The following is a 26,287-nucleotide window of genomic DNA, read 5'->3' on the forward strand; positions in this document are numbered from 1 at the left end:
TAGTATTACAACTTTTTTTATGGAAGGGGCCTCTGAAATTGCTTTGCCGCAGGCCCCCTGAATCCTCTGGGCAGCCCTGTTTATTCCCAAAAATGTTGTTTAGTTAATCAGAGACTCATGCTTGCCTTGATGCAAATGGAAGTTCAAACTGTTTTGCATCAGAGAGGTCTTGAGCTCTGGTTTGAACAGATTCGGTTTGGAGAATTGTTTGTAGAAAAATCAGAAGATTTTTGTGGTTTTTCCATGTGTATCCTGGATAAAATGTCTGCACAATAAATAGGATTTCACTAGCATTCTGGTAAAAAATATACTGGTTTAATCAAATAGCTTTCAGTGTTTCATCGGTCTACTTTGCTACAGTAGAAACTGTTTGTTAAAAAGGTGCAGGTTAAATGAGTTTAATTGGGAGGGAAAATGAAAGGCATTGAACAAGTCTGAGAGGTCTGTTTCCTTACTGTAAACATCCAACCTCGGAGGTCATTTTTCATAGCTGAGCTAAAGAGCTATCCTGTATTTGACTTACAAGTTATAAACGCCAAGAGTTGTCATTTCATGTAACTTCTTAGCCTTTTTTTTCTGGACATAGTCCTCTGACCTTCTTTCCAGCTGTTCATAACCCTTTCTATAGGAGAAGGTCTTTGTGTTTCAAAGTGAGCTATAAATAATGAATGAAAAATCAATTTACAACTGCAATATGCACTGAATTCCCCCACTGCCGAGGCCAAGGGAGGCCTTATAGCACTCCTACCCCAGTCCGATGAGGGAGGCGTCCTGCAACACCTCAGCTCAGGCTTAGAGGGGCACCCGACATACCTTCTAAGCAGGAGATATAGAGCAGGGGTTCTCAACCTTTTTCTTTCTAGGCCCCCCCCAACATACTATAAAAAGTCGATGGCCCACCTGTTTCACAACTGTTTTTCTGCATATAAAAGCCAGGGCTGGCATTAAGGGTAGCAAGCAGGGCAATTGCCTGAGGCCCCTTGCTACAGGGCCCCCCGCAAAGCTGCATTTCTTAGGGTTCAGCTTCAGCCCCGAGTGGTGGGGCTCAGAGCCCTGGCTTTCTGCCCTGGGCTGCAATGAGTCTAATGCTCGCCCTGCTTGGTGGACCCCCAGAAACCTGCTCGCGGCCCACTGGTGTAGAGCAGCCAAAGGTGAGTAAATAAGATATTCAGTATCCTCAGCCTAATAAGAGCAAGACAAACTTTCTGAACCTCCCAAAGGTTCAGTTCACTTGGAGTTCTGGCCAGAATTTGAATCCCACTCCTTTCAGGGGTTAGTCATGTTTGTTCTTCTGTGTACCACCAAGAGGATAGAGAGGCTTCAGTAATTCATGTTTATAAAGCCCTTTGAGATCCCGGGATAAATAGAGCTGGGATTCTAAGTGCTGTTGTTGCTGCATGTTGTCTTATTGCAATTGTATTATAAAATAGTAATATTTAAAAATGAGTGAGCTGGAACTTTGCAGTGTCTGCCAGAGATGCATATGTTTTTACAGAAGAGAACTTTACAGGAACACAGGGATCCCGTGAAAAACAGGCAGAGTTTTATTGGCATTAGCCTTCCAGGGTCGACTGATTAGCGATACTTCGGAGGCTGCTCAAGAATTGTGATTACCTGAGCAATGCTGGTTTGTGAAAAGGTGTTTTTAGTTAGGGACTGTGGTAGTCCTCTCATAAGATTCTTCCCTGTTGGTACAGCAATTTCTTCTGCAAACTGATTGATGGGAACTCTTTCTGGGTTTCCATTATAGCTTGTATATTTAAGACCAGCCACACACACACAACTCTAAAGTGTCATGTGTAATGCCTCCCCTCCCCTACCCACCCTTAATCTCTCCTGGGTGTGTAGTGATCAAAAGTCAGTGCAGTTGGATAGTTTTTTGGTGGTCTGTATGAAATGAGCAGGTTTCTTGGTTCAGTTGTTACAGAAAAGATGTTCACATATCCAATCAAACATTTGTTAGTATCCTTGTTCATCTCAGTGGAGAGGCTAAGGATTGAGTGGTAGGGATGTGGCACTATATGTGAAAGAAAGTCTAGAGTCAAATATAGTAAAAATATTAAATGAATCAAACTATGCCATAGAATCTCTAGGGATAGAAATTCCATGCTTGAATAAGAGTATAGCAGTAGGAATATACTACCAACCACATGACCTGGATGTTGACTATGATTGTGAAATACTCAGGAAGATTTGAGAGGCAACAACAACAGAAAACCCAGTAATAAAGGGGGATTTCAACTCTCTCCATCTTGACTGGGTACATCATCTCAGGATGAGATGCAGAGATAAAATTTCTAGACACTATTAATCACAGCATCTTGCCGCAGCTGGAACCCAAGAGGGTAGAAGAAATTCTTGATTTCGCCCTAAGTGGCACACAGGGTCTGGTCCAAAAGATAAATATAGCTGAACTGCTCAATAATAGTGACCATAATGTAATTAAATTTAATGTCCTTGGGGAGGGGGGAGGAAGTGCCAAAGAAACCCACTATAGTAGCATTTAGCATCAAAAAGGGGAACTACATAAAAATGTGGAAGCTAGTTAAAGAGAAATTAAAAAGAACAGTTACAAAAGTGAAATGCCTGAAGCTGCATGAAAACTTTTTAAAAACACCATAATAGAGGCTAAAGTAAATGTATACCCCCAAATAAAAATAAACAATAAGAGAACAAAAAATTGCCACCATGGCTAAACAATAGACTAAAAGAGACAGAGACAAAAAAGATGTCCTTTTCAAAATTGGATGTAAAATCCTACTGAGTAAAATAGAAACTCTGACAAGTCAAGGGGAAAAGTATAATGAGGCAGGCCAAAAAATAATTTGAAGAACAACTAGCAAAAGACAAAAACTAACAGCAATTTTTTTTTTAAGCACATCAGAAGCAGGAATCCTGCCAAACAGTGGGGCCTTTGGATGACTGAGGTACTAAAGGAGCACTAGGGAAGTCAAGGCCGTTGTGCAGAAGCTAAATGAATTCTTTGCATTAATGTTCACTGCACAGGATGTGAGGAAGATTCCCACACTTCAGTCTGTCTTTTTAGGTGACAAATCTGAGGGACTATCCCTGATTGAGATGTCAGTAGAGGAGGGTTTGGAACAAATCAATAAATTAAACAGTAATAAGTCACCAGGCCAGATGGTATTCACCCATGAATTCTGAAGGAACTCGGTGATGAAATTGCAGAACTGCTATGTAACCTAACACTTAAATTAGCCTCTGTACCAGAGGACTGGAAGATAACTAACATAATGCCGATTTTTAGAAAAGGTTCCTGAAGGTTCCAGAAGTAAGCCTAATTTCAGTATCAAGCAAATTGGTTGAAAATATAATAGAGGACAGAATGATCAGACATGTAGATGAACACAATATGTTGGGAAAGAGTCAACTCAGCTTTTGTGAAGGAAAATCATGCCTCACCAATCTATTAGAATTTTTTTTGGGGGAAGGGATCAGCATACGTGTGGACAAGGGTGATCCAGTGGATATAGTATAGTTGGACTTTCAGAAAGCCTTTGACAAGGTCCCTCACCAAAGACTCTTAAGCAAAGTAAGCAGTTATGGGATAAGAGGGAAGGTTCTCTCATGGATCAGTAACTGGTTAAAAGATAGGAAACAAAGGGTGGGAATAAATGGTCATAGTGGAGAGAGGTAACTAGCAGGGTTGCCCAAGAATCTGTATGGGACCATTGGTCTGACCAATACGGCCATGCTTATGTTATTATGTTATTCTTTGAGGATAATTTATCATAGTGGGGAGAAAGCTAATTCAGGAACCTCATGAAGGCAACCTGCTATCCCAGGTCATAAGAACGAGTTTGTTTTGTTTATTCAAAGTTCCTTGGCACAGAGAGTTGGAGTGACCTGCTCAAGGCCACAGAGAAACGTAATGGCATGGCCAAGAACAAAAACTCAAGAATCCAGATTCCCAGTCTCCTGTGCTAACCACTAGATGGTACTCCCTGTCAGCATCTCTCTCTAAACCCTCTACATCTCTGTGTTAACAAGAAGACAGCTAAGTGGCTTTGACAGTTGTAACACAAGTTACAAGTTGAAATGGATAAATGAGTCTACTAACTTTTGTGTAGAGGTCACATTTTCAAAGCAGCAAATGAGAGGTTAGGATGCAGGATTTATGTGCAAGCTGCAGGTGTGGCTTAGAACATATATCCCTAGGTGTTTCCAGCAGTCTATGACATAACTTCTTGGCCTCATCTGTGTAATCAGAGTGTCTTTTTTGTGTGTCCAGTCCAGAAAGTTAATTTTCTATATCATTTTGTCACGAGGAAGCATTTGAATATGCCGTAGATGGCCATTCACTGTAAACAGTAATTATTGACTTGAACTAGCTGGGCTATTGAACCTGTAGTCAGTGTCTTTGGGCACAATTGTAAGAGTTTCAGTTATAAACAAGCAGTCCCCAGTCCCTGCCCTCTGACACTTCCACCTGCTAGGGAGAGATTAACGTTCACAAAGCAAACATGCTTGTTGTTAACTTCTCTCCCATGTAGCTTTCTGAATTTAGCTTTAGATTATGCAATCCAAGCCAGAAATGTTCTGGCCTGTGTTCCTTTCCCTGAGGAACAGCTGGGAACTGTACTGGGAAATCCTTATTTCTAGTAAACAGTGTTTTAGAGATGCTGACTCACGCTGCTGAACAGAGTTGCTCTCATCATTGAAGAGCAGTGCCCTGGGTCTGGGTGTACTGCCCAGAATATCTTCATAGCACAATATTGTAGCATGTATCTTGTGTATTGAATACAGAATAATGCTTATGACAAAAACAACTGGTGTTTATATAGCACAGCTTAAATATTCACCGGGAACTGCCTCCACTTATGCCAGGAGTGAATATGCTCCAGAGTTTGGAATTCTTATTAGCCACTCTGATTCCTGCTGTAGTTGTAAATCTGCATATTGGTGCCTGTATTTTGCCCTGGCTTTCACAAAGCAGGCACTTGCATACTGTTTGTCAGTCTGCTCTAATCATTTGCACCCTTTGCTCTCCTAGCTGTGAACACCTGTGCCGTCAGCAATGGTGGATGCGAACACGATTGCGTGCAGCTGACCCTAACACAACATCAGTGCCAGTGCCGGTACAATTACTACCTGAAGGAGGATGGCAAGCACTGTGTCCGTGAGTCTGCTCTGAGCACGTGGACTGAATTGTGAATTCAGAGGCACTCCTTCTCATTTGTCTTTGCTTTCCCAGGTTGTAACCGCAGCTAGAGTTATTTAAAAGGAAGTCCAGTGCTGCAGGAGTTCCACGTTGTTATTCCCATGTTCCTACTCACATTCCTAGAGAGGAACCAGATGTGAAACGGTTAATAATGATTTAGAGACTAGCTAACTGAACACAAACCAGGGGGATGCCACAACTGCATGCTCAGATGTGGAGCAGATCAGATTGGTATGTTGCACTGTAGTAAAACTGGTGCCAATTCTGCTTATTATATTGCCTTGGACATCTTCTGGGAATTATTTTGGAAGCTGAGGAAGAACAGAAAGGAGCCTGGCCAACCCAAATGAAATTGTATGGGGACATGCTCTCCTGAGGAAGTGAAGGAGCAGCAATATGTCAGTGGAACAGAAACCCCTGCACTTTCCTCCTGCCCCATGACAGATTTAAGGCTGTTCTGCCTCCCCTGCTGCACTTTATCGGGGAAGTGACTTTGATGTAGATAGAGATTACAAACTTTATAAAGTACTTTGGGATCTTGTGGGGCAGTTGATGCTGTGACAGTTTGACAGATCCGACAGTTTGCGTACAGAGCCTGTGGGATAGGCATGCGCTGCCAGGAACTGCTTGGTAAATGCATCTCCGGTGACTCCCCAAAAGAGTTCAGGGTTCACTCTGTGTTTTGGGCCAAGTCCAGGGCAGTCCTTACTGCAAATGAGGAGCTTTTCTCTCAGGAATGGAGCGTCTCTCTTGTATTGATGAATTGTATTAAATGAATGACAGTCTCTCCTGGATATCCAGGAACACTCAGCACCTTATTCTTCCACTAGGTTAATGCCAGCAAGAGAGAGGATCTGTTTGAAATGATGTTTACTTGCCCCTGCTCTGTCCCTGTAGTGAGGAACCCGTGTGCCAATAGGAATGGAGGCTGTATGCACCAATGCCAAAATCACCGTGGAACAGTGCACTGTGAGTGCCACCCCGGCCACAGACTGGCAGCTGACAGCAAGGCCTGCGAAGGTACAGTACCTGCAATATAGCTTGCACAGAGAGACACACAACCCTTGTCTTGCTCTGTGAGGTATTGTTAATGTCAGTGTCTAACACAGTGACAAATGAGCCTTATGCTTTTCCAGAGGTTCAGCTCAGGAAAGCATCCAAGATTTCCTGTGATTAGTTGAAATCTGGCCAGCAGCCATACTTCACTGATCTAGCAACGGGGCTGGAAGCCTCCTGTGAACAGATAAATAGTTCCTGATTCCAGCCCTTCTGTTTGCTGTGTCTCTGCTTATGGTCCTGACACCAGTGTGTGGGGAGGTGCAGTGGAATGTAAGGAATCACTGGGAAAAAAAAGAAGTCAGAAACACCAAAAATGAAATGCTTGCTCTCTGGTTTGAGTCTGTGGCAGAGTTTTTGGAAAAGAAGAAGGTACAGCCCACTATTCCCACCAACGTAGGCTTTTGCGCCAGTGATCTCTGCTTCCAGAAATGCAGTAATGCAGTACAAAGACAATAATACACATTTCCTAGCTGTGCACAAGATTATGTGGCTACCGATTCAGCAATGGATGTTCGCCGTATCCCCACCCCCCATCTCCCCACACCTCTCCGTTCTACTGAAGTTCCAGTTAACTCCATCATGCATTTCCAGCTTTTATCTATCAGGAGGGACAAGAGACCAGTTTGCTGTGTGCAGTTCAGAAAGGAGCCCCGCAAACCGTCCCTCTCTTGAAGACACTGAAAGGCAGGGAGCTGTGCTCCTTCTGGAGGCCATTCCACTGCCAGAGCTACTCTGCTTGGTTTTGGTAATTGCCCCTCTTTCTCTTGCAGACATAGATGAATGTGCTGCTGGGCTGGCCGTGTGTGCACACAGCTGTCTCAACACCCGCGGCTCCTTTAAATGCACTTGCAATCCTGGGTATGAACTGGGAGAAGATGGCAAGCAGTGCTACAGTAAGTATTGACCGTCTTGGCCAGGCTCATTAACCCACAGACAATGAGGGGAGAGAGCTTGGTTTTGAGGGGTGGGGAGGGAAGGAAAGTAAACAGTGAGGTAATCCTTGACAAACCTTTGTCTGTTGTTGTTCTATGTGAGCCGATACAATGAGTCCTAGGCATTTTCAGTGGCACCTTTCAAGGGAAGTTTATGGGGCTGCTTATTCTCCCACCAGGACAAGAGCTGTGCCGGGTCTTTGAAGGTATCATGAAACTGCCTGTAGCTATTAATACACTATGGACCAAACTCCGCTGCTCTCTGTCCCCCCCAAGTAGAAGTTGGTGAAATTGCAGAATTGTAACTGAGGCAAAACTTGATCTAATGTGTCCCCATCGATTCCCTCCTAGGGAGAAAAGAGACATTCGAGTTATGAAATGATGAAGCACATAAATTCTTTATCAGTCTAATGAAGACCAGCAGGGATAGCTAATTGCCCAAAGAGAAGTCACTGGCCTGTAAAGCTCTACTGTCCATTACTGACGTGATAAAGAACCACCGTAGATGTCCTTGTTGTTATTAATCCCCTAGTAAATGCATTAATGTTGGGGTTTGTCACTACCTGTGTTCTTGCTTACCCTTGCTGTTCTCTGCCTTACCCTGCCAGTCAGCTATGCAGTACACTGGACTAGGGGGTAGTAGTGTTCCCTCAGGCTTATCGGTTCTTATAGCAAACATGATATGAGATCCATCCTTCAACCCGTCATTCCTGCTGCTGCTGCATTTACATGTGATCTAGATATTGACTTTAAAAAATGTCTTTACAAGAGTAGGAATCTGACTGATGGGGTCTGAGAGTGACGTGCAGAGCTGGACTGATGCTGTACCCCATTTATCTATTAAAATAACACTGGTTCTTCCCCACTAGTATAGTTCCTTGCAGCTCACAGGCAGATCATATAAAGATATTTCCCTTAGCAAGTAGTTTTGTATTAAATTAGCAATGTTCCTTCCCTTTCTTGGATGGGGATAAGAAATTATATCAGGTAGGTTTATGGAGTATCAGATGAGAAAAGTAAATGCGAGTCTGGGAGCAGTAGATCTGCCCAGTTAATTTCTCTTAGCATTGTGAATGTCCCAGCAAAGAATCTAGTCTTCCCATGGCTTCTGCTGCTAATTGGCACACAGGTGACTTGAAAGATCTGGACCACTCTCAATGCCTAGCTGCTTTCTTATTCACATTGGTACTCGTTTGTAAATATTACTAGTAAAAGATGCCAGACTGCCTGCTCTGGAGACTGAAGCAGTACATCTGTTGGCAGCGGCAGTGCAAGCTTCACCCACACACACTGCCTCCTGCTGGCATGCTTCAGCCCTGTTCTGAAATGACCACTGCTAGAGGAGAGAGATTAATTCAGTCTCTGCAGCTGTTTGAGGCTTTGGCTTCTCTACTAAGGCTGACAGCAAGGGGCCCAATTTAGTGCTGTTTGTGGTGTTAATCTCCTTCAAGTGTCCGCACTGGCTACATGGTTAACATTTTTTTCGAAGCAGGTCTGCCTTTCATAACCCTCTCACTGCTCTGACAGTGGCAGCAAAGGGAAAAGAATAAAACGTTCTTCATTTCGTTCTGAGATCTGAGTGCAAGACAAACCCTTCCTCTACCGACGGGCATGGCTCCCTGCCCGATGCCAGGAGAGATGCAGGGGCAGCATTCATGGCTTTCCATGCTCCCATCCCAGGATTTGACAAGTGCTGAAGAAAAACATCACATCATTTTGTGATGAAAGTATCAAAATTGTTCTTTTGAAGCGATGTATGGAACCGAGCCAAAATCCTCTCTGGGGAGACATTCCTTTGTGTTTGCAAAGCTTTTAATTAGCTAGCCTGATTTTAAAATATGTAATTAATAAGTTTTTTGGCCATAAATCAGCTCAATTAAAAACCTTTTTTATATCATTTGGCAAAAACTCATGTATCTGTTTGCTACTCATGTTTCTTCCAGCATTACAAGGAGTGGCTCCAACTCTCCCAGCTATCAGAATCTGAATATTTCTGTAATTAGCTCTGTGCTGCTGCTGCTCCAGTTTCTAGCTGTCATTAAATTTGTGTGCAGAGCCTACAGCAAGGTGATGCGCCAGATTCTGGCTGGCAGCATGCGCTGGAGCATGTCCGAAGTCAGCAGCAGGAGTAAGCAGTGGGCTTTGTGTGCCTCTTTTCAAGGCCGTTTGGAAGGTTGTAGGGAGGCTGCCCCACAGTTTGTCCAGGACAGGATTTGTGCAGGGATATTATGGGGTATAGCCTGGGATCAGGAACTGTGAACTGCATGTGATCTGTTTGTGCATCATTTCGTATCCTAGCAGTGGCCTCTATATACTACAGCTACCCCCAACCCCTCTCTCCTGCACATTGTTCCTACTCTTCTTATTCCTGAGGGCTGTGCATAGACAGCCGTAATATGTGCATGCAACAAAGCTTGCTTGTTCTGGGAGTCTGTTATCCCAAATGCTGGGTGCCTGCTAGAATGTGGCTCTGTAAATCCAGGTATGGCAGAGATGGCTCGGCCATGATCCCCTCAAAAAATCCTGTGTAAATGTTACAAGATGCTTGATAGATAGCCATACAGTATGTTTGTTTGCTTTCCAGGGATAGAGATGGAGATTGTGAATAGCTGTGAGGCTAGCAATGGTGGCTGTTCCCATCTATGCCGTCACACCAGCTCCGGCCCTGTTTGCTCCTGTAATTTTGGCTACAAGCTTGACGAGGACCAGAAAACCTGTATTGGTAAGGGAAGCGGTCTGCCCTGCAGAGACGGCTCTGTTGTGTGCTGAGTGATGCATTGTTCCATTAGAACTCAGGGTACTTCATTGTGTTCCACAGGGGCTGGCATGTCCATATGGTCCTGCTGTGGTTTTGACAACTCTGAATTGGGGAGAGGCTGTGCTATTGAGCTATGAATAAGATTCCAATCTGTGCAAAGAGGGATGGTGCCTTCCTCAGGACACTGTATGCATTTATATTAAAGCACTGAAATATTGATAGTAAAAAAAACACCTTAGATCAGTGAAGAGCACTTTAGTAAAATATGGAATGCTGTCTCTTCCACAGTGTAACCATCCATTCCTGTTCATCTCTGATACTGCCTGAATCTGAGGTCTGTGTCCTGCTCTTTCAGGACAGTGAACTTGATAATCTAGTTGTTTTTTTAAAATTCTTTTTATTATTTATTTGCAAGGAGGGATTGTAATATCTAGACTCTTCAGCCAGTTCAAATCTGAATGGCCAGTCCTCCTTAAGTACTATACAGAGTACAGCGCCTCTAGTGGAAGTGGACGGTAGTGGCTTTCTCAGCAGTTGAGCCTCTTACTGTTGCACTGATCTCACATTGTGGTCCATGGAGATGCTTCTGTTCTGATGGTGAAGCACCTCCAACTTCAAGCCGTAGCTGTAATGTGTTGCTATTATAAACTGAGGCTTTTCTGGCCAAACAAATCCAAGCACTTTGTCCTGTGCATAGTTCTTGTGTATCTGTCTTTGCTGGGCATCTCTGTAAATTCAGTTGCAATCCAAGTTGTGGATGAGACAGCAAACATCATGGAGGGCAGAATTAAAAAGCAGAGTAACCTGAAGTGATCTGAGCAGCGAGGGCTGCAGGCAGCAGAGGTAGATCTAATAAACAGCACCAGTACAATGTAGGGCTGTACTCAAGCAGCTGCACCCATCACATTAATGGGAATCTATTTTCGTATCAATCCTTTTACATTTCCTGAATGCTGCCGTTCTCTCTACCCTGGCACTATAGTAGTTGTTGCAGGAAAGGTGAAGGATCAGGATTGCGGGTGGGGAAGTGCTCACAAAAGGATCTTGATTTTTAAGGAGTGCTTATGAAAATGCTTTAGACCCACTGGACTATGTGGCTGACAGAGGCACCTATGGGTGGCTGAGTCCCTGCTTACTCTAAACTAGTGCTCCTTGGAAAGCATTTCCTGCTGAAGGACACAGAAGAGTCGTTCCTTTTTTGTGAGCAACGAAGAAGTTAGCCTGTGGCTGGGGATGCACTCTCCTCCTTGGCGTTCCCTTGTGACTTATTTTGGGTACCCCTAAACCTGGCCCTGGAGAGGATGGACTAGGATAGGTAGCCTCTCTCCTCCTGCTCAAATGGCAACACTACTGAAACAACTGACTGTATCAGTGGGTGAGACGGACCAGCCACCAACCAGGAATCTATCACTCAGTTCCATCTGGGTGTAGAATGGATGTATTCACACTGCGTAAGAAGGAAATGCAGCTTGAGCTCTCTGTACATAAATGCCATAATTTTGATGTGTGCATTTCACTTCAGACTATGTAGTTCCGTGTGCCGCTTGACAAGTAACCTAGTAGAAATGTATTGTAACGCTCAGTAGCCAGCCATTTCCTGTGTCAGTAAATTTAAACAGGTATTTCCTGTGGGGCTGAGTCCAGTGTTTAAACTTAGATAACCTTGGATGTATCTCAGCTGGGTATGGTGAATATGAGCTTGGCTGGGTCAATGCCTAGATTCTTCAGCGGATTTCAGAGAGAGGTTAAGAAACCCTATATGTATTTTGTCAAATCAATCATACGTATGGTACTGTGTGCCCTGAACAATGCAAGAATGTATGGGATAATGGAAGAAGGTTATCTACTATCTGCAAAAATGGAAGAATACAAGGTAGTGACAGATGATAGGGAAATAACTTATGACTGATTCCATATAAAACTTATTTATATGGAACTGGAAAGTCCCAGTTATCGTGTGATTTAGGAGACAAATCTGGTTCAAATCTGGTTCTGGTGCTTCTTCTTTTCATCTGGGCTCAGGGATCACTTCCCTTTTCATAACACCATCTGTAATGAACAGATTCACTCTTTTTCTGAAATAAGGCACAGTGCACAAGCCATCACCGATTTAGTTGAAAGGAGTACCAGTTCTGCCTCTCACATAGCAAAGCAAGAGGAAGTTCTCATAAGAGCAGCCGGAGAAGTAAACCTTTCTCTAGAGGTGTCTGGAGACAACAGTAACACCTCTGTCACTACAGTGCAAGATAAGAGAGGTAAAGTGGCAGTTAAACTTGGCTTTGCACAGCATGCTCATAAATGCCTCACCCAAGTTGTTTGATATAGGCCTGAGTAGTGTTGGTTCTTCCCTAGCAAGTTTTAATAACAAAATAATAATCTGCACTCCCAGCTTTCATCTGGAGGTAGCAAAGCCCTTTACCGGGGAACCCCCTTGGGAAATATGTAGGTATTCGGCCTATTTCACAGATGGGTAAACTGAGTTCCGTAGGGATTAAGGACCTGACATTTTACTTTAGACAGAGCTGCAAGTGCTCATCACTGCTGAAAATCATGCTCTAACAAACTTGCTCAAGGTCACAGTGAGTCAGTGAGAGAGCTGGGAATAGAACTGAGCAGTTTTCACTCCCTGTCCCTTGTGCTTGACAACTAGACCCCACTCCTTCCCTAGTTTACTTACAGTGATGGATATTGAGTCACTGCCCAAGTACAGTCAGATTCACAACTTGTCTTAGAGGGTAAACACCAATGCTTTTTTAAAAAAAATCCTACACTGTTTAGAAACCTATATGAGTAACATGAAGTTCGTGGAGATTTCCAACAAATAATCCAGCTGGATAGTTACATCTCTAGAAGAAATGTTGACTCTATCTTTCTCATCCTTATCTACTGGATCCAGGGTTCAGGTTTCCCTGTGTGGCCCACAGCAGCTCGTGCTGTCGCACCTAAGACAGCAATGCCTCCTTTATTTTAGTGGGTATAAAGTTGTCAGCTCTTGCGAAAGGAAGGGAAAATGATGTGCAGATATTAAGTTTTAAAACATATTTATTGCTGATTTCTAAAACGGCGTATAGTTTCTATTACTTTTTTTAGGATGCAGACCTTTTTTCTGTAACTTCTGCACTTTACCTTTAAACAAAATCCCAGGCCAGAGAAGGAAGCTCATCAGACAAATTAGAAATGGAAAGGCCTGGATGGATGCATGTGTCAGCTTTCTGCAAAGCAGAAACTCTCAGATTTGTGCTAGCTGATGCGCTTTGTTTTCCATCTTTAGATATCGATGAATGTGATGCTCGTTCTCATTGCTGTCAGCAGGATTGTTACAATTATCCTGGTGGCTACGAATGTGTTTGCTATGCTGGATACAGGCTCGACATGGACGGTTGTGGGTGTGATGGTAAGCTGCAATGCCTAGCTGGACTGTGGTGGGTGAAAGAGGAAAGATCTTGGCTCAGCTCCTCTGCGTTACAGTATTGTGTTATGACAGCTACAGGTGTGGCTGTCTTGATCCTTCCACTAGTCCTGTTATGCTTGGTTTTACAATTACATGGAACTTATGATAAATGTTAAGTCAGATTTAAAGGCTTATTTTTGTTGATTTCTCGTAGGCTTTTAGTAGGGGAAAAGGAGCAAAGAAACACACGAGCAAGACAGAGATTAGCTGCAATATAGTAGCAGCTAAAGAGCACAGTTTGGATCCAACCCAGAATTTCCCTTGAAGAGAGTTGGTTTGGTCCCATCTCTTCTAACGCTTCATAGAAATGTCATTTTGTATCGCATGTAACGGACCAGTATTCCTAATAATTTTGGCCTTGGAGTGGCCCAGGCAAATACCAATGTATCTGCAAATCTGTAGCTAGGAAGATGATGACTAATGCAAGCTCTGAAGTGAGATGACATGAAATTCTTCCATATGGCCCCAAACAGCTGGCCATTTCTTCCAATTATTTCTCCCAGTGAGTGTCAGTTTTTCCATCAGTTCTGAGTAGCTCATTTAGCCAGTCAGAATACAGTAAATGGGAGGGATTTTGGGTTTCCATTCCCAGATGATGATCTGTTTTGTCACTAGCATAGATATCCAGCCCCATTTGATGTTATTAGCTGGAAGATTAAATTGATCCAACTGGTCCAGCATATGTAGGCTGATTCTTAAAACCGGGGAAACTTTTATTTTCAAATATCTGTGGTTCACTTGCTTGTGTGATCTTTGTTCAATGTGAAAGAAATGTTGGTAGGCTTGCATTGCTGAACGGGAGAGAAAATGAGACGGTCTGTTTATCCATAGATATTGATAGGATAAATAAATACCTCAAATGAGAAGGAGAAGTGATTCTAATCCATTCTGCGATGTGGTGAAAACAGTTCTGGAGCCTGAAGACTTCTATCAGCGCTGCAACGTCCCTCAGCACAAAATTGATTTAATTTTAGAAAGTTGGGCAGAAACAGTAATACTTGCTATCAGTCTCTGAATTCTATGTATGCCTTGGCATCTCTGACCTATACTGGACACTTCTCTTATCTGCATATGTAGATATAGTCCCATGTATATTTTTTTAGATGTGGATGAGTGCTCCTCAAATAACGGTGAGTGTGAGCACACATGCCAGAACCTGGTGGGGTCCTTCCAGTGCAGCTGCCAGATTGGATACAAACTGGATGAAGACCGGAGGAGCTGTATTCGTAAGAAACATTTTGTGTGTTGTGTGAGAGAGAGAGACTTTCTGTTGAAGATATTTATGTATTAAATCTTCAACAGGAAACAATACCAAGTGAAAACAAGGGTTTCATATATATACCCTTTTCCTTCCCTTACACGGTTTTCACTTGGTGTCATTTCCTTGTGCAACTTTGTGTATAATCCAATCATTTTTCACTGCAGAGAGGTCAGATCTGAGATTTCCTAAAGCAGTCTGGAGGGGGTTGATGTACATAAAATAAAATAATAATATATGCAGATATACCTATCTCACAGAACTGGAAGGGACCCTGAAAAGTCTTTTGAGTCCAGCCCCCTGCCTTCACTAGCAGGACCAAGTACTGATTTTGCCCCAGATTCCTACGTGGCCCCCTCAAGGATTGAACTCACAACCTGGGTTTGCAGGCCAATGCTGAAACCACTGAGCTATTTCTCCCATCCTTTTTTTTTTTCTTCTTTTTTTAAGGAATGGAAGACTTGAGTCTAAATCCTCAAGGCCTCTTTGAAAGTATGCTGGGTGGCAGAGCTACGATTTATTAAACCCTTTCTGAACCTTTGCTGGCTTCTTCACAGCTCCATGATTGACACAAACTGCTACTATGAACTGTATTATCATAACCGAATGGAATACCTCTGCAGCCTACAACAACACAGACAGAACTATTCCCCTGCTTTCATAGAGACTTTCCTCCTGGCAGAGTTGAAATTTCCAAACAGCCTAGGGGAATTAGGCATACGTCTTCCATTAAGACTGTTATAGGCTTCAGGGGGGTTTCTGATGAATTATGGTGATGCAGTTCATGGGAGCTGCTGAAGTGCTGTGGAGAATCCAGGAAAGGTCAGGAAACGGATGAACAAACTCTAACATGTGCTCTCTTTTTAAATTTTAACCAATTTTCACTTCAGCTTCTGAAAGGAATATTTATACTGCAAATTTCAAGGTAGCTCTGTCATATTTAGGTTATAAAAACTAAAATGACAAACAAGATAAGAGGACCTAGCTTGTGTGACAGAACAGACTCCTGGAAAATCTGATCTCTCTGTAAATATAAAATATAAGCCTTTCACATAGACTTTTTTGGAGACACTCAGATACTCACATGATGGGAATGGTATAAAATTCTAGACTGAAAGAAATAAAAGAATGTGGGGGAAGGAAAGAGACAGGGAATGAATCTCAGTCCCCAGAGTGGCCAGGGACAGTTGTGTGCATCACTGGAGTAGACTCTATAAAACACTAAATCAGTACAGAACCAATGACTCTGTCAGATCTTGTTCTCTTTTCCTTCTTATTATTTCATATTTTTGTGCTCTTTGCTAATCTCTTGTTCCTCTCTCATTTCACTCCTCTTTGAATCTTTCCTCTTTGGATTGGTGATTTGGGTGGAAATGTTTGCTCTTTCCCCATGGATTTTCCCAGCTCTGGATGACCCCATGGAGGCCTTTGACGGTCAACGCCCCATCATACGCCCTATTCCTCACGTTGCCATCCTGCGTGATGAGTTCACCCAGCTCTTTGATGAGGAGTATGAGGAGGAGGAGGAAGAGGTGGAAGCAAGAGGAGAGCACACACTTTCGGAAAAATTTGGTAGGCATTTTGTAGCAAGGGCATGTGGAAAATTCTTTGGTGTCTTTAGTAGCAGCACATTTGGAGTGAACTTACATGTCCAAATTTGCACATGCAACTCAATGTATCCACAGTGTTTGTCATGTACAAAGCCTGCATTACTGCACAGATTGGGTGAGCTGTCATCCATTCAGCACATGCAGGTTGGGTAGCTGAGCACCCAGCTACAGTTCCTGTGTGCAAGGAGTGGCTTGCAGATGGAAAAGTGGTGCCCCTCCGTTTTACAGACACCATCAGTTGTATTATGCAAACTTGAGCATTCACAGTTGTAAACCAAGGCTCTCAATTTGTCTCTTAAGGTGTTAACCTATTTAAAACCAATATCTTGTCTTGGAGTACTAGTTTGCTGCCAAACAGAAGAAAATACCTTCACACACCCTTTCTTCACTTGTGAGTTTGGATTCATATTTTACCTCTCATTAAACACCAAGTGTGAAATCCTGGCACCATTTAAGTCAGCGGGAGTCTTGTCATTGATTTCAACAGAGCCAAGATGTCACCCCAACCATTCCAGGGTTTTGCTGCTTGTGACATGAACGTCACAAGGGGCAGACCATTTCCAGACTCCGTTATGCATTCCCCACATGTCCCAGATACTCCACTCCATTGCCACTGCTCTACATGGTACTGGTGCATTTGCTGGAGATTCAGTGTTCCTAAGTGGTGTGGGTTTGGCTGCCCAGCTGAACCCTTCAGCTCGATGAAGGAGCTTTTGGAAAGCCCATTCATCCGCAGCTTCTTTTTCTTCCAGTCTGCTTGGAGGACACCTTTGGTCATGACTGCAGCCTGACATGTGATGATTGCAGAAATGGAGGAACATGCAATGAGGACCAGACTGGCTGTGACTGTCCGGAGGGCTGGAGTGGAGTCATATGCAATCAGAGTGAGTTAAGTTGGAGAAGGGCAGGGGGAGAGGGATAAGCAAAGGGCAGGGTGGTTGTATAGTTCTTGTGTTCCTTCCAAAGGCCAGTCAAAAAGAAGAGTGAGGTGAGCACAACACCCCAGCTGGTCTAACAGCGCTAACAACCCCAGCTTTTCTTTACCCATTGTCAGCATTTGCCATGTTTGTGTTGGCACAGCACGGTTGTAGTCACTAGACAAAATCCCTAATAAAGTTCTCTACCTCTGGTTACCATATAGATCCCAGAGGGTATGAATCTGTAGTTCAAACCCGCAAATGTATGTATTTGGTGTTGGATCTGAGCTTAGCTCTCAGACTGTGCACGTAAACCTATCGGCAGTGAATTAGACATATTACATTCTTTAAGGCTAAGAAATTATTTAAGGCACTAATGAGAGTCGTCCTAATTCCTCCTTCCAACTGAACTTCTGGCTTCAGAGCTGTTGGCAGTTTAAATGAAGGAATATTTTCCCCTTGGGCCTCTTTCAGTTTAAACATTTATTGGCATTTGATGCCTATTTCAGAGAAGGGGCTGCTGTTAGCTGATATTTGCAATTTCAGTTTGAATTTGAACCCCAAAATCTGGCTTGTCCAACCAGTACTTTCTGGCATCCTTATTTTTCTTTTTAAATATCTGGAACTGTATTTTCAATGAGTTGAAAGGGAAAGGATCACTTCCCTACCTCCTGGCTGGGTTCATGCTCGTAAATATTAATAGAACTCCATGATCCTGGGCAAATCTATTTTTTAATTAAGTAATTTTAGGAAAAATTAACCGTGAGTATTTCAGAAGAGAGTACATACAAATGAATACATATATTGCCTAAATGGTAATGACATTGACATCTGGATTTCAGGATTTATTTTCTAAAAAAATATTTTGGCATGTACCTTTCAGCAAATAAATGCAAAGTTGAGAAAGTTTGTTTTCCAGGTGTTTTCCATAGTGTAGGATGCAATGACAGTGGGGTTGTTGTACGAAAGAGGAGAAGAAAAGTTCAGAGGCAAGAATAAGTATCTAAACTGAACCATATCTCCAAATTTTGTTCAGCTTTCTCAAAATTTCTATACTCTGAGTTTTTATCTGTTGACGTTTTGGCTCATTCTTATTGCTGCCATCACTAATGATGCATACAGAGCTATAGAAGGCAAGATCCCAATCCTGAAGAGTTTACAGTCTAATTCTGACAAATACAATACATAGGATAACAGGCCAAGCGCAATCAGGAAAAAAGAACATAGTCTACATGGAGGCCTTAGTCAAAAAATTGAATATTAGCTGGCACCATAGACCAGAAGCACAGTTGAGAGCTCACCTTATCTGGTCATCCTCTGACTTTCCTATGGCCCTGCACCAGCACTGGGGTACGTTGGAGTAGAGAGGTGCAGAACAGGCATGAGAGTAGCCCCACTACACTGTATTGGTTTCATACATCCCCATGTCCCTTTCTCAGCTTCACTGTCATCCATTTGAATTACTGTGATGTCAGGACTTGTTTGTTGCAAGTCATGCAGGTAAAGGTCTCACTGAGTTTGCTGGAAACCCTTTGGGCTGAGTGTCCAATCTTATTGTAATTAATCTGTCAGTCTAGGGCAGTGGTTCTCAAACTGTGGTCCGTGGACCACCAGTAGTCTGCGAGCTCCATTTAGGTGGTCTGCGGATACTTCCCTCTAAGGTGCGTGCCTGGGCGTCCACACACAAGAGAATGAAGGGCCACCCACCTAATTAGTGGAGCCGAGCAGGCATGGTGCATGGTGCACTAATTAGGTGCCTGGACCCTGGAGAAGACGCACATGTAAGGTGAGGTGATGGCCTTGGGGGGAATAGGGGGTAGGCGGGAGGGAGTAGTGGGGTGAGAAGAGGGGGTGGGGGGAATTTGGGAGCTGCAGAGCTGTGGTGGCCAGAGAAAGAGAGAACTTTCCCCAGCTCCAGGGATGTGGCTGCCGGGGAGACCCCCCACTCCTTCCCAGTCCCAGCGGCGGGTGAGAGAGGGCACATTCATTGCATTAGAAAGGTAAGACTACTGATATTCAAATATGAGTTGTGTGTTTTTATTTGTAGAACAAAAAATGTTTATTATTAAGGGGTTTTTTTTGATATAGCACTTTTATCCAAATCTCTTTACAATAGTTAGCTAGTGGTACAAACAACATTTGGAAAAATCATTAAGTGGTCCACTGAGACCCTCAGCAATTTTCAAGTGGTCTGCAGAAAAAAAAAAGTTTGAGAACCACTGATCTAGGGCAATAGAAATGAACAAATAGCTGTGACAGTAAAATCAACTTTCTGACCTCTGTCTCTCTGTCCCCTCACAGCCTGTCCCGAAGGCACCTTTGGGAGGAACTGCAGCTTCACCTGCCACTGTAAGAATGGAGCCACGTGTGATCCAGTGACTGGGAAGTGCCGCTGCCCGCCTGGGGTCAGTGGAGAACTGTGTGAGGATGGTATGGTCAAGCTTCCCAATCTCCTGCTTCATGCAGTAATGAGACTTCCCTTTTTCACTCCCCTTAGCCCAGTGACATGATGGTGGGGGAGGCCGCTTCTGTGCAGAAAGTCTTGTTTCCCTCTAAGAAGTTAGACAGCAGGCTGATAGAAATGCTGGGCCACCCTGTGCTCCTGGGTCTGTAACTGAGGGCACAGTCTGGCCGCATTCCCTGTGCCACGCACATCATTGTGAGTAATGTTCCATGCACAGATTAAGCAAGATGGGAGCTGAGGTGGGGAGAGCAGAAAGTGTCAGCACAGGACCAGGAACTTCCAAGCCTCAATCTCAGCTCTGACCCTGACTCTTTCAGTGATGTTAAATGACTTGCATAAGCTCTCCACCTCAGCTTCCCTGTTTGTAAAATGGGCACAGTGATACTCTGATTGCCCTCACCGGTGGGTTGTGATGATTAGTTAGTGTTTATAAAGTATTGGAAAAAGGAAAGAATTATATCAGTACAATACATGTGGAGGAAGGACAGAGGGACATGTGCATAGGATAGGTGCAGTCTCTCTGCTATTCTGAGTCCTGAATTCTTGCACAAGGTGCTGGGGGTTGTACCTTCCCAATTGTCTTGCTCTCCTCTTTTTACTGTAGAATGTGTTTTAATGAAATTGGGGATAGAGCAAGAGGAAAACAATATTTCTTAACTAGTTACAAGCTCCATTCCCAGAGTTAACGGTGTAGTTCATATGCTATTTGAATTGATACCTTATAGTGGAGGGTTTGCCCTATTGATAAATGGAGATCATAGCCAGGTATGATGCCGGGTGTTCAGAGTCCATTTGTGCTTCTGTTAAAACTTAGAAGCACTTTACACGGGAAATGCTCTATTTTTCAGTTTATATTCCTTAATCTGTTGCCTGACACCTGTATTTTAAGGGCACCTGGCATCTTTTAACCCTTTGCTTGGAACATCACTTTGTGTGAGACTCTGACACATCCCTAGATTCCATCTCACTTGCTGGTTCACGTAGTCTTGCATTTAAAAAGACTTTTTTTTCTATCTGAAAAAGATGATTGAAGAATCCACTTGACATGAATCTGTGTTCTAGGTCATTCCCTAATTCCTACACCAAGCTCCTAGGAGCTTGAGTTTAGCAGATCAGTAATGTCCTTCTTGAGACGCAGGGAGCAGTAATGATCACTGACTCCTAGGCAGATGATTGTCTTGGGGAAAGTTCAGTGGTACCATGTCATAAGAAATAGAAGTGCCGTGGAAAGTTGTCACTGAAGTGGAAGTTGACACTGAAGATATTTGAGAATAGTCGCTTCCCATCTTCCTGCACAAAAAGGATCAGTTAAGCTAGTGCAGATATTGATTTAATTCTCACCCGAAGGGTTAAAATCATGGAGATACAATCTAAAAACGTGAAAACAGGGAGTCAGTAAGAAATTCCATCAAAATGACTTCATGAAAGTGGTTACGAGCAGAGGGAATCCATTGCTGGAGAAGACAATTGAAGCAGAGTATATATGAGTTCAAGAGACACCCAGACTTTTTTTCCTTAGGAAGGGAGGCAGTTGAGGGGTACAGTGAAAAAGCAGGAAGGTGAGGTTAAGATGAACAATAAAGAGCTGCTGAATTGGGACAGATAGCCTTCCTTCTTCCTAAACTGTCTGATGTTGTTATCAGATGGGAGAAGGCTTGAGCTACCTGTACCTCTGCTGGTTGGCATGTTCTGCTGATGCAGTGTATTTGGCACATGCTTCTAATATTAAATTCTTCAGCATTACAAAAAACCTGGCAACTGTTTTATTCCTTTATCAGTTCAAATATGATCGTAATTTTTCCCAGGAAGTGGCTTAGTGGTCTAAGTGTCAGAGCTGAAAAAGCTAGACTTCCTGGAACTGCATGTTTGGCTGCCAGCAAGATTGATTCAATCCTTCGTCCTTCCAATGTGGAAACAGTGGTGATGGGTGCCCTGGGGAGTATCTTGGATACATAGAGGGAGGAAGTACCATGTGATTTGGTGGGTGAGGTCCTGTCTGATCTAGGAGGTCATCAGAAATAACAGGGCATTTGTTTCCCACTGGTCTTTGTTCCTAACCTGGTGCTTCCTATCTGGTGTCCTGGATGCGGCTGCATTTCAGGGCTTCTGTGCATTTCTGGTTGCAGAGCACTTTGGGAGCCTTTGCAACCAGCTGTCAATGGTAATTTGGTGTTTTCTAGTTGTCTGTAGAGGTCTGTCTGTAGCAAGGGTTTGTCATCGTTCTGTAACACAGGATGTGTCACACTAGATCAGATCACTCTCCATCAAGTCCAGTATCCCATCTGTGGTATTTTCTGATTCCTTGAGAGAGCGCCCCAACACTCCATAATGCACCTCACCTAATAAACACCCTGTACATGAGGTGAGAGATGCAAATCCTTTCTGATCCCTGCAGCCATTGCATAATGCCCAGAAGAATATGATTTGATATCTGACCTTGCAGGGAGGCAGACATTATTCTTGGTGACAAAATGATCCATTCCTTCTTTCACATCCAGGTGCCTTGTAGGACTGTGATAATTTCTTAGCATATACAGGCAGTGCTTTTGCAATGAGGTGTTCTTGCCAAGTTCTGTTGTAAGCCCCCACTGACTGACGTGGCACTCCTGTGCTGGGTGTTCTTAGCAGAGTACATTTTCCTCTTTCTAGGCTGCCCTAAAGGATTCTTTGGGAAACAGTGCAGGAAGAAATGCAACTGTGCCAACAGAGGTCGGTGCCATCGAATTTACGGGGCCTGTTTGTGTGACCCTGGACTTTACGGACGATACTGCCATTTAGGTGAGTCTGGCCAGCTGTAGAAGAGTTGGCTGACTGCTGGTGTGCCCCCTAGTGGCTGGGCATGGCATAGGTAGCTTTCCTCTTCCAGTCCCACTGCCAATGGTCATGCTCCTTCTCATGACTTGGCCTTCCAGCCAGGTCACATTTTAGTCCCCACCCATTCCATGTTCTTACCCCCTCTCTGGGTCCCACAGTCCTCATGTCCCTCTCTCAGGGCTTTCGGTTATCCTTATCCTCTTATCAGGGGCCTCATGCAGACTCCTTGCAGCTGCCTGCCTGGACTTCTTCCTCTCTCTTTTTCAGGCCATCTCCCCACCACCTCTCTAGCTTCACCTTTTCTCGGGGCTGGGACTAGCAGGGCTCTCCTCTGAATCCCTCAACAAAATCCCTAACTAAAAGTACAACAAACAAACCCAACTTCTGCCCTCCTCGGGCTTGACCTTTCATCCCTTTCTGTTCCTCAGTTGAGTGCCTGCCAGGGCTTTCTCCACGGAAGTTCAGATCCTGCTCTTTTATCAGGGCTCACCGCTGCAGCTTGCTCCACCCCGATGGCTGCTCCTTATCTCTCTTGGTACCCTACCAGACTTCTGTACTCCAGGGAGAATCCCCCAGGCCAGCTATCCCCCTGGACTTCCTTCTTGACCCTGCCAGTCTCTCCACTCTCTACAGCCAACAATGGACTGAAACATTCTCTCCTTCTCTACCTGCAGCCCCCTTCTAATCTGGTCTTCCTTTCTTTATAGTCATGACCCAGCTAGACTTCATGTTCAGTTAGGCCTGATTCCCACCCTTCAGGTGCAGCCAGATGAGTTTGTTAGCCTCTCAGGCCACATTAACCTTTTCAGAGCCCAGAGGACCCCCTTCTAACACTGTTACATTACCACCAGACCGATCTTTCTAAGAGTTCCCTTTGGGCAGGGTCTTTGGAGGGTGATAACGATGCTATTGTTGTCCTCTGCTGTTTGGCTTCCCAAAGCACGTAATGATGCTTTCCCACCACATCTAGCCTGCCCAAAGTGGGCCTATGGGCCCGGGTGCTCCGAAGAATGCCTGTGTGTGCAGCAGAATACCCAAGAGTGTGACAAGAAGGACGGCTCCTGCACATGCAAACCTGGTTATCATGGCAAAAGGTGTCAGACAAGTGAGTGGTTAGTTTTTCCCTAGACTTTCCTCCCACCGCCCCCGCTCATTAATTTTATTTGGAAAACAAAGAACCGCTAAGACCCTCCCCAAGGACATCCTGTTAATTAGAACGGGAGCAAGCCCAATTTTCAACCTAGTTCCTCACACGTTGGATGCCAATGGAAACTCCCTGAACTTGTGTCTGCAATCCAGCTAGGTGTGATATGTTAGATCAGTGAGGGGTCTATTAAAGTTCCACTGCAGATACCTCAAATCCCCGATACTCAGTTTGGGCTGCGTGTTCTTCCTAGGTCTGTCTGCTAATGCCGAATGCTCTTTCTTTTCATTGACTGTCATTAACAGAGTGTGACTCTGGCTATTACGGTGGTGGTTGCAAGAACAAATGTAGTTGCCCGCTGGGAGTTTCCTGTGACCACATGAACGGAGAGTGTCAGAAAGAGTGTCCTGAAGGTTACCATGGGGAGAACTGCGACCAAGGTAAAAACTGCATGTGGAACTGGGCTGCAGAAGGGCAAGTGTTGCGCTGGCACAGATTGTGCATGTCCCATATTCCGCTTTTCAAAAGCTCAGTGTGCTTCACCGGCAGGTTCCTCTGATGATGGCTGAACACCACCATTCAGCTTGTTATAGTGTATCAAAACCACAGGGGGCTAAGGAGGAAATTTCCCAGATGCTGCAGCAGCCAACATGCTCTAAAAATGGAGAGAGAGAATAACTGGGCAGGTGGAGTCCAGATATTTTATGCTTTGCAAGGCTAATTCCTCTTGCTATAGCATGACTGCAGTGCTAGGGGTCAATATATGTACATCTCTAGTCTATTGTTCTAGAGGTTACTTGTCTCAAAGGTTACAGAGGCGTTAATGACGCACGTAACAATTTCTAAGCACTCTGTAGATGCAGGGTAGATTTTTTTTGAAAGTGCCTACGTGACCTGAAAGCCTAAGTCTCATTGGAAGTACAATATAACTGGCTTCCAAATAGTGCCAAATTATTTAAAACACCAGTTTTTTTTAATACATTGATACATTTACAGAGGCATTTACAGCACTTTACATTGAGGGTGGCATAGTCCATTGTAAAATGCTTATTAGACAAATAAAAGACACAGACTCCATACAAGGGTTGGTGTGAATGGCTTATTTCTAGGCAGGCACTTCTTTGAAATGAAGCATTAGTAAAGACGTTCCTGTGTGGCTTCTGGCCTAAATTCTCAAAAGCCACTACTGGTGTCTTTGGGTACCTCTGGGTTTGGATTCCCAATGTGGGACACTGATTTGGCTTCTTTCAGATATTTCAAGTTAGGCATCCGCAATTGCTAGTCCCTTTGAAAATGTTGTCCTCTATATGGCTGTTCAGTGACTGGGCACGGTACCGTGGCTACAGTTTTTCTGTTAGTTCTCCAAGGGTGAATCCTGATTTATCTTCTCTCAAGTTCACTGAAGGACTTGTGAATTTCAGAAATGAATTGGGACAAAATTCTTCTATGTCCCAACTTCCAGTGCATGCATACCACCTTCTTGCACACTTGTCTTTGTTAGGCCAAATATCTTTCCAGGTGCCTGCAGTGCCCTGTGCCAGCTGCTGCCTATGCTGAGTCTGAACATCTGTAGTGGTCAGTTTAAGCTTCCTCTCCCTATAGTAGCGAAGCCAGAAGAAGGGACAGCAAGAACTACTTTTACAACCCTCCAGCCTTCCCACCCCACTACAGCAGCTCAAATGAGCTGAAACTGAAATAACTTTAGATGATAAGAATGGCCAGGGGCTGTATCCAAGCACAGCAGCTTTTTAAAGTGTGGACGGAGACATTTTTTAATAATGATTCTTAATTAAAGCAGGAGGAAAACGCCTCACTTTATCCTGCCATTTGGGTGCTTCGGCTTTTGTAGATGAAGATGATATTTAGAAGCGTTTTCTTCTTATTCCTTTGACGTCTGTTCATTTTCAGGCATTCCATCCCTGGCAGAATGGAGTCAGTCTCCTTTCTGCATTTTATTCCACATTAAAGCTTTTTTTTGAGCTGCAAGAGGGAGAGAAAATCTTATATTTCTGTGGTCTTAAAATTTAACCTGCTGCCCCCATATGATCCTGTTATCGGCTTTCTGCTCTTCACGGAAGCGGGCCAGCCTGGCAACTGGGATACATGGCTGAATCTCCCAGGTAACTGCAGTGCAGTGCTCAGACTGTAAGAGTTCCCTGGCTTTGTTAGTTCATGGCAGATGTGCATGTTCAATTTTCTTGCAGTGAAACTCGCATAGGTTAAGTGAGAAGGCAGTAAAAGAACTGTTGGGGTGAGGTTTGAGGGGATTATTAACCAGGAAACATGACTGCAACCGAACTTGGAAAATAGCACTTTGGTCCAGCCTCCAATTTGGCCCACAGATCAAAAAGCATCACCCCCTTTTGTGTGGCTGTTTTGTTCTGACACATTTAATTAGTATTATTATTACGTGTTTCTGTTGGTGCCTATGGGCCAGCCAAGGGGGGGGCCACGATTTGCTGTTCAAACCCAGAGTGGCTGACAGTCCCTGCCCTGAAAAGCTTCAGTCAGAGCAGACAAGACAGACACAGGGTGGGGGAAGGGCTGTAACACACCAACAGAGAGACCTGTGTGATAGCAGCATGTGACATGTTTATTCCTCAGTTCTTGGTCCATGGGGATGCTGAGGAGAGGAGTGACCCCATCTGGGCACCATTTTGTCTCCTCTAACCTTAGTGCCAACTGCTTGGATCCGGTA

General features: G+C 44.0%; 1 protein-coding gene across 1 annotated transcript in view; it reads left to right on the forward strand.

The window, feature by feature from the left end:
* Positions 1 to 26,287, forward strand: part of MEGF6 (multiple EGF like domains 6) — a 233,632-nt gene that overhangs the window by 177,129 nt on the left and 30,216 nt on the right. Inside the window, exons 7-18 of the mRNA XM_032763797.2 lie at positions 5,015 to 5,140; positions 6,080 to 6,202; positions 7,012 to 7,134; positions 9,758 to 9,895; positions 13,203 to 13,325; positions 14,486 to 14,608; positions 16,045 to 16,212; positions 17,003 to 17,134; positions 19,469 to 19,597; positions 22,281 to 22,409; positions 23,416 to 23,550; positions 23,895 to 24,029. Coding sequence (XP_032619688.1) covers positions 5,015 to 5,140; positions 6,080 to 6,202; positions 7,012 to 7,134; positions 9,758 to 9,895; positions 13,203 to 13,325; positions 14,486 to 14,608; positions 16,045 to 16,212; positions 17,003 to 17,134; positions 19,469 to 19,597; positions 22,281 to 22,409; positions 23,416 to 23,550; positions 23,895 to 24,029 — 1,584 coding nt within the window. The remainder of the gene's footprint in view (positions 1 to 5,014; positions 5,141 to 6,079; positions 6,203 to 7,011; positions 7,135 to 9,757; positions 9,896 to 13,202; positions 13,326 to 14,485; positions 14,609 to 16,044; positions 16,213 to 17,002; positions 17,135 to 19,468; positions 19,598 to 22,280; positions 22,410 to 23,415; positions 23,551 to 23,894; positions 24,030 to 26,287) is intronic.

Source organism: Chelonoidis abingdonii, chromosome 23, assembly GCF_003597395.2.
Source record: "Chelonoidis abingdonii isolate Lonesome George chromosome 23, CheloAbing_2.0, whole genome shotgun sequence".
Lineage (NCBI taxonomy): Eukaryota > Metazoa > Chordata > Testudines > Testudinidae > Chelonoidis > Chelonoidis abingdonii.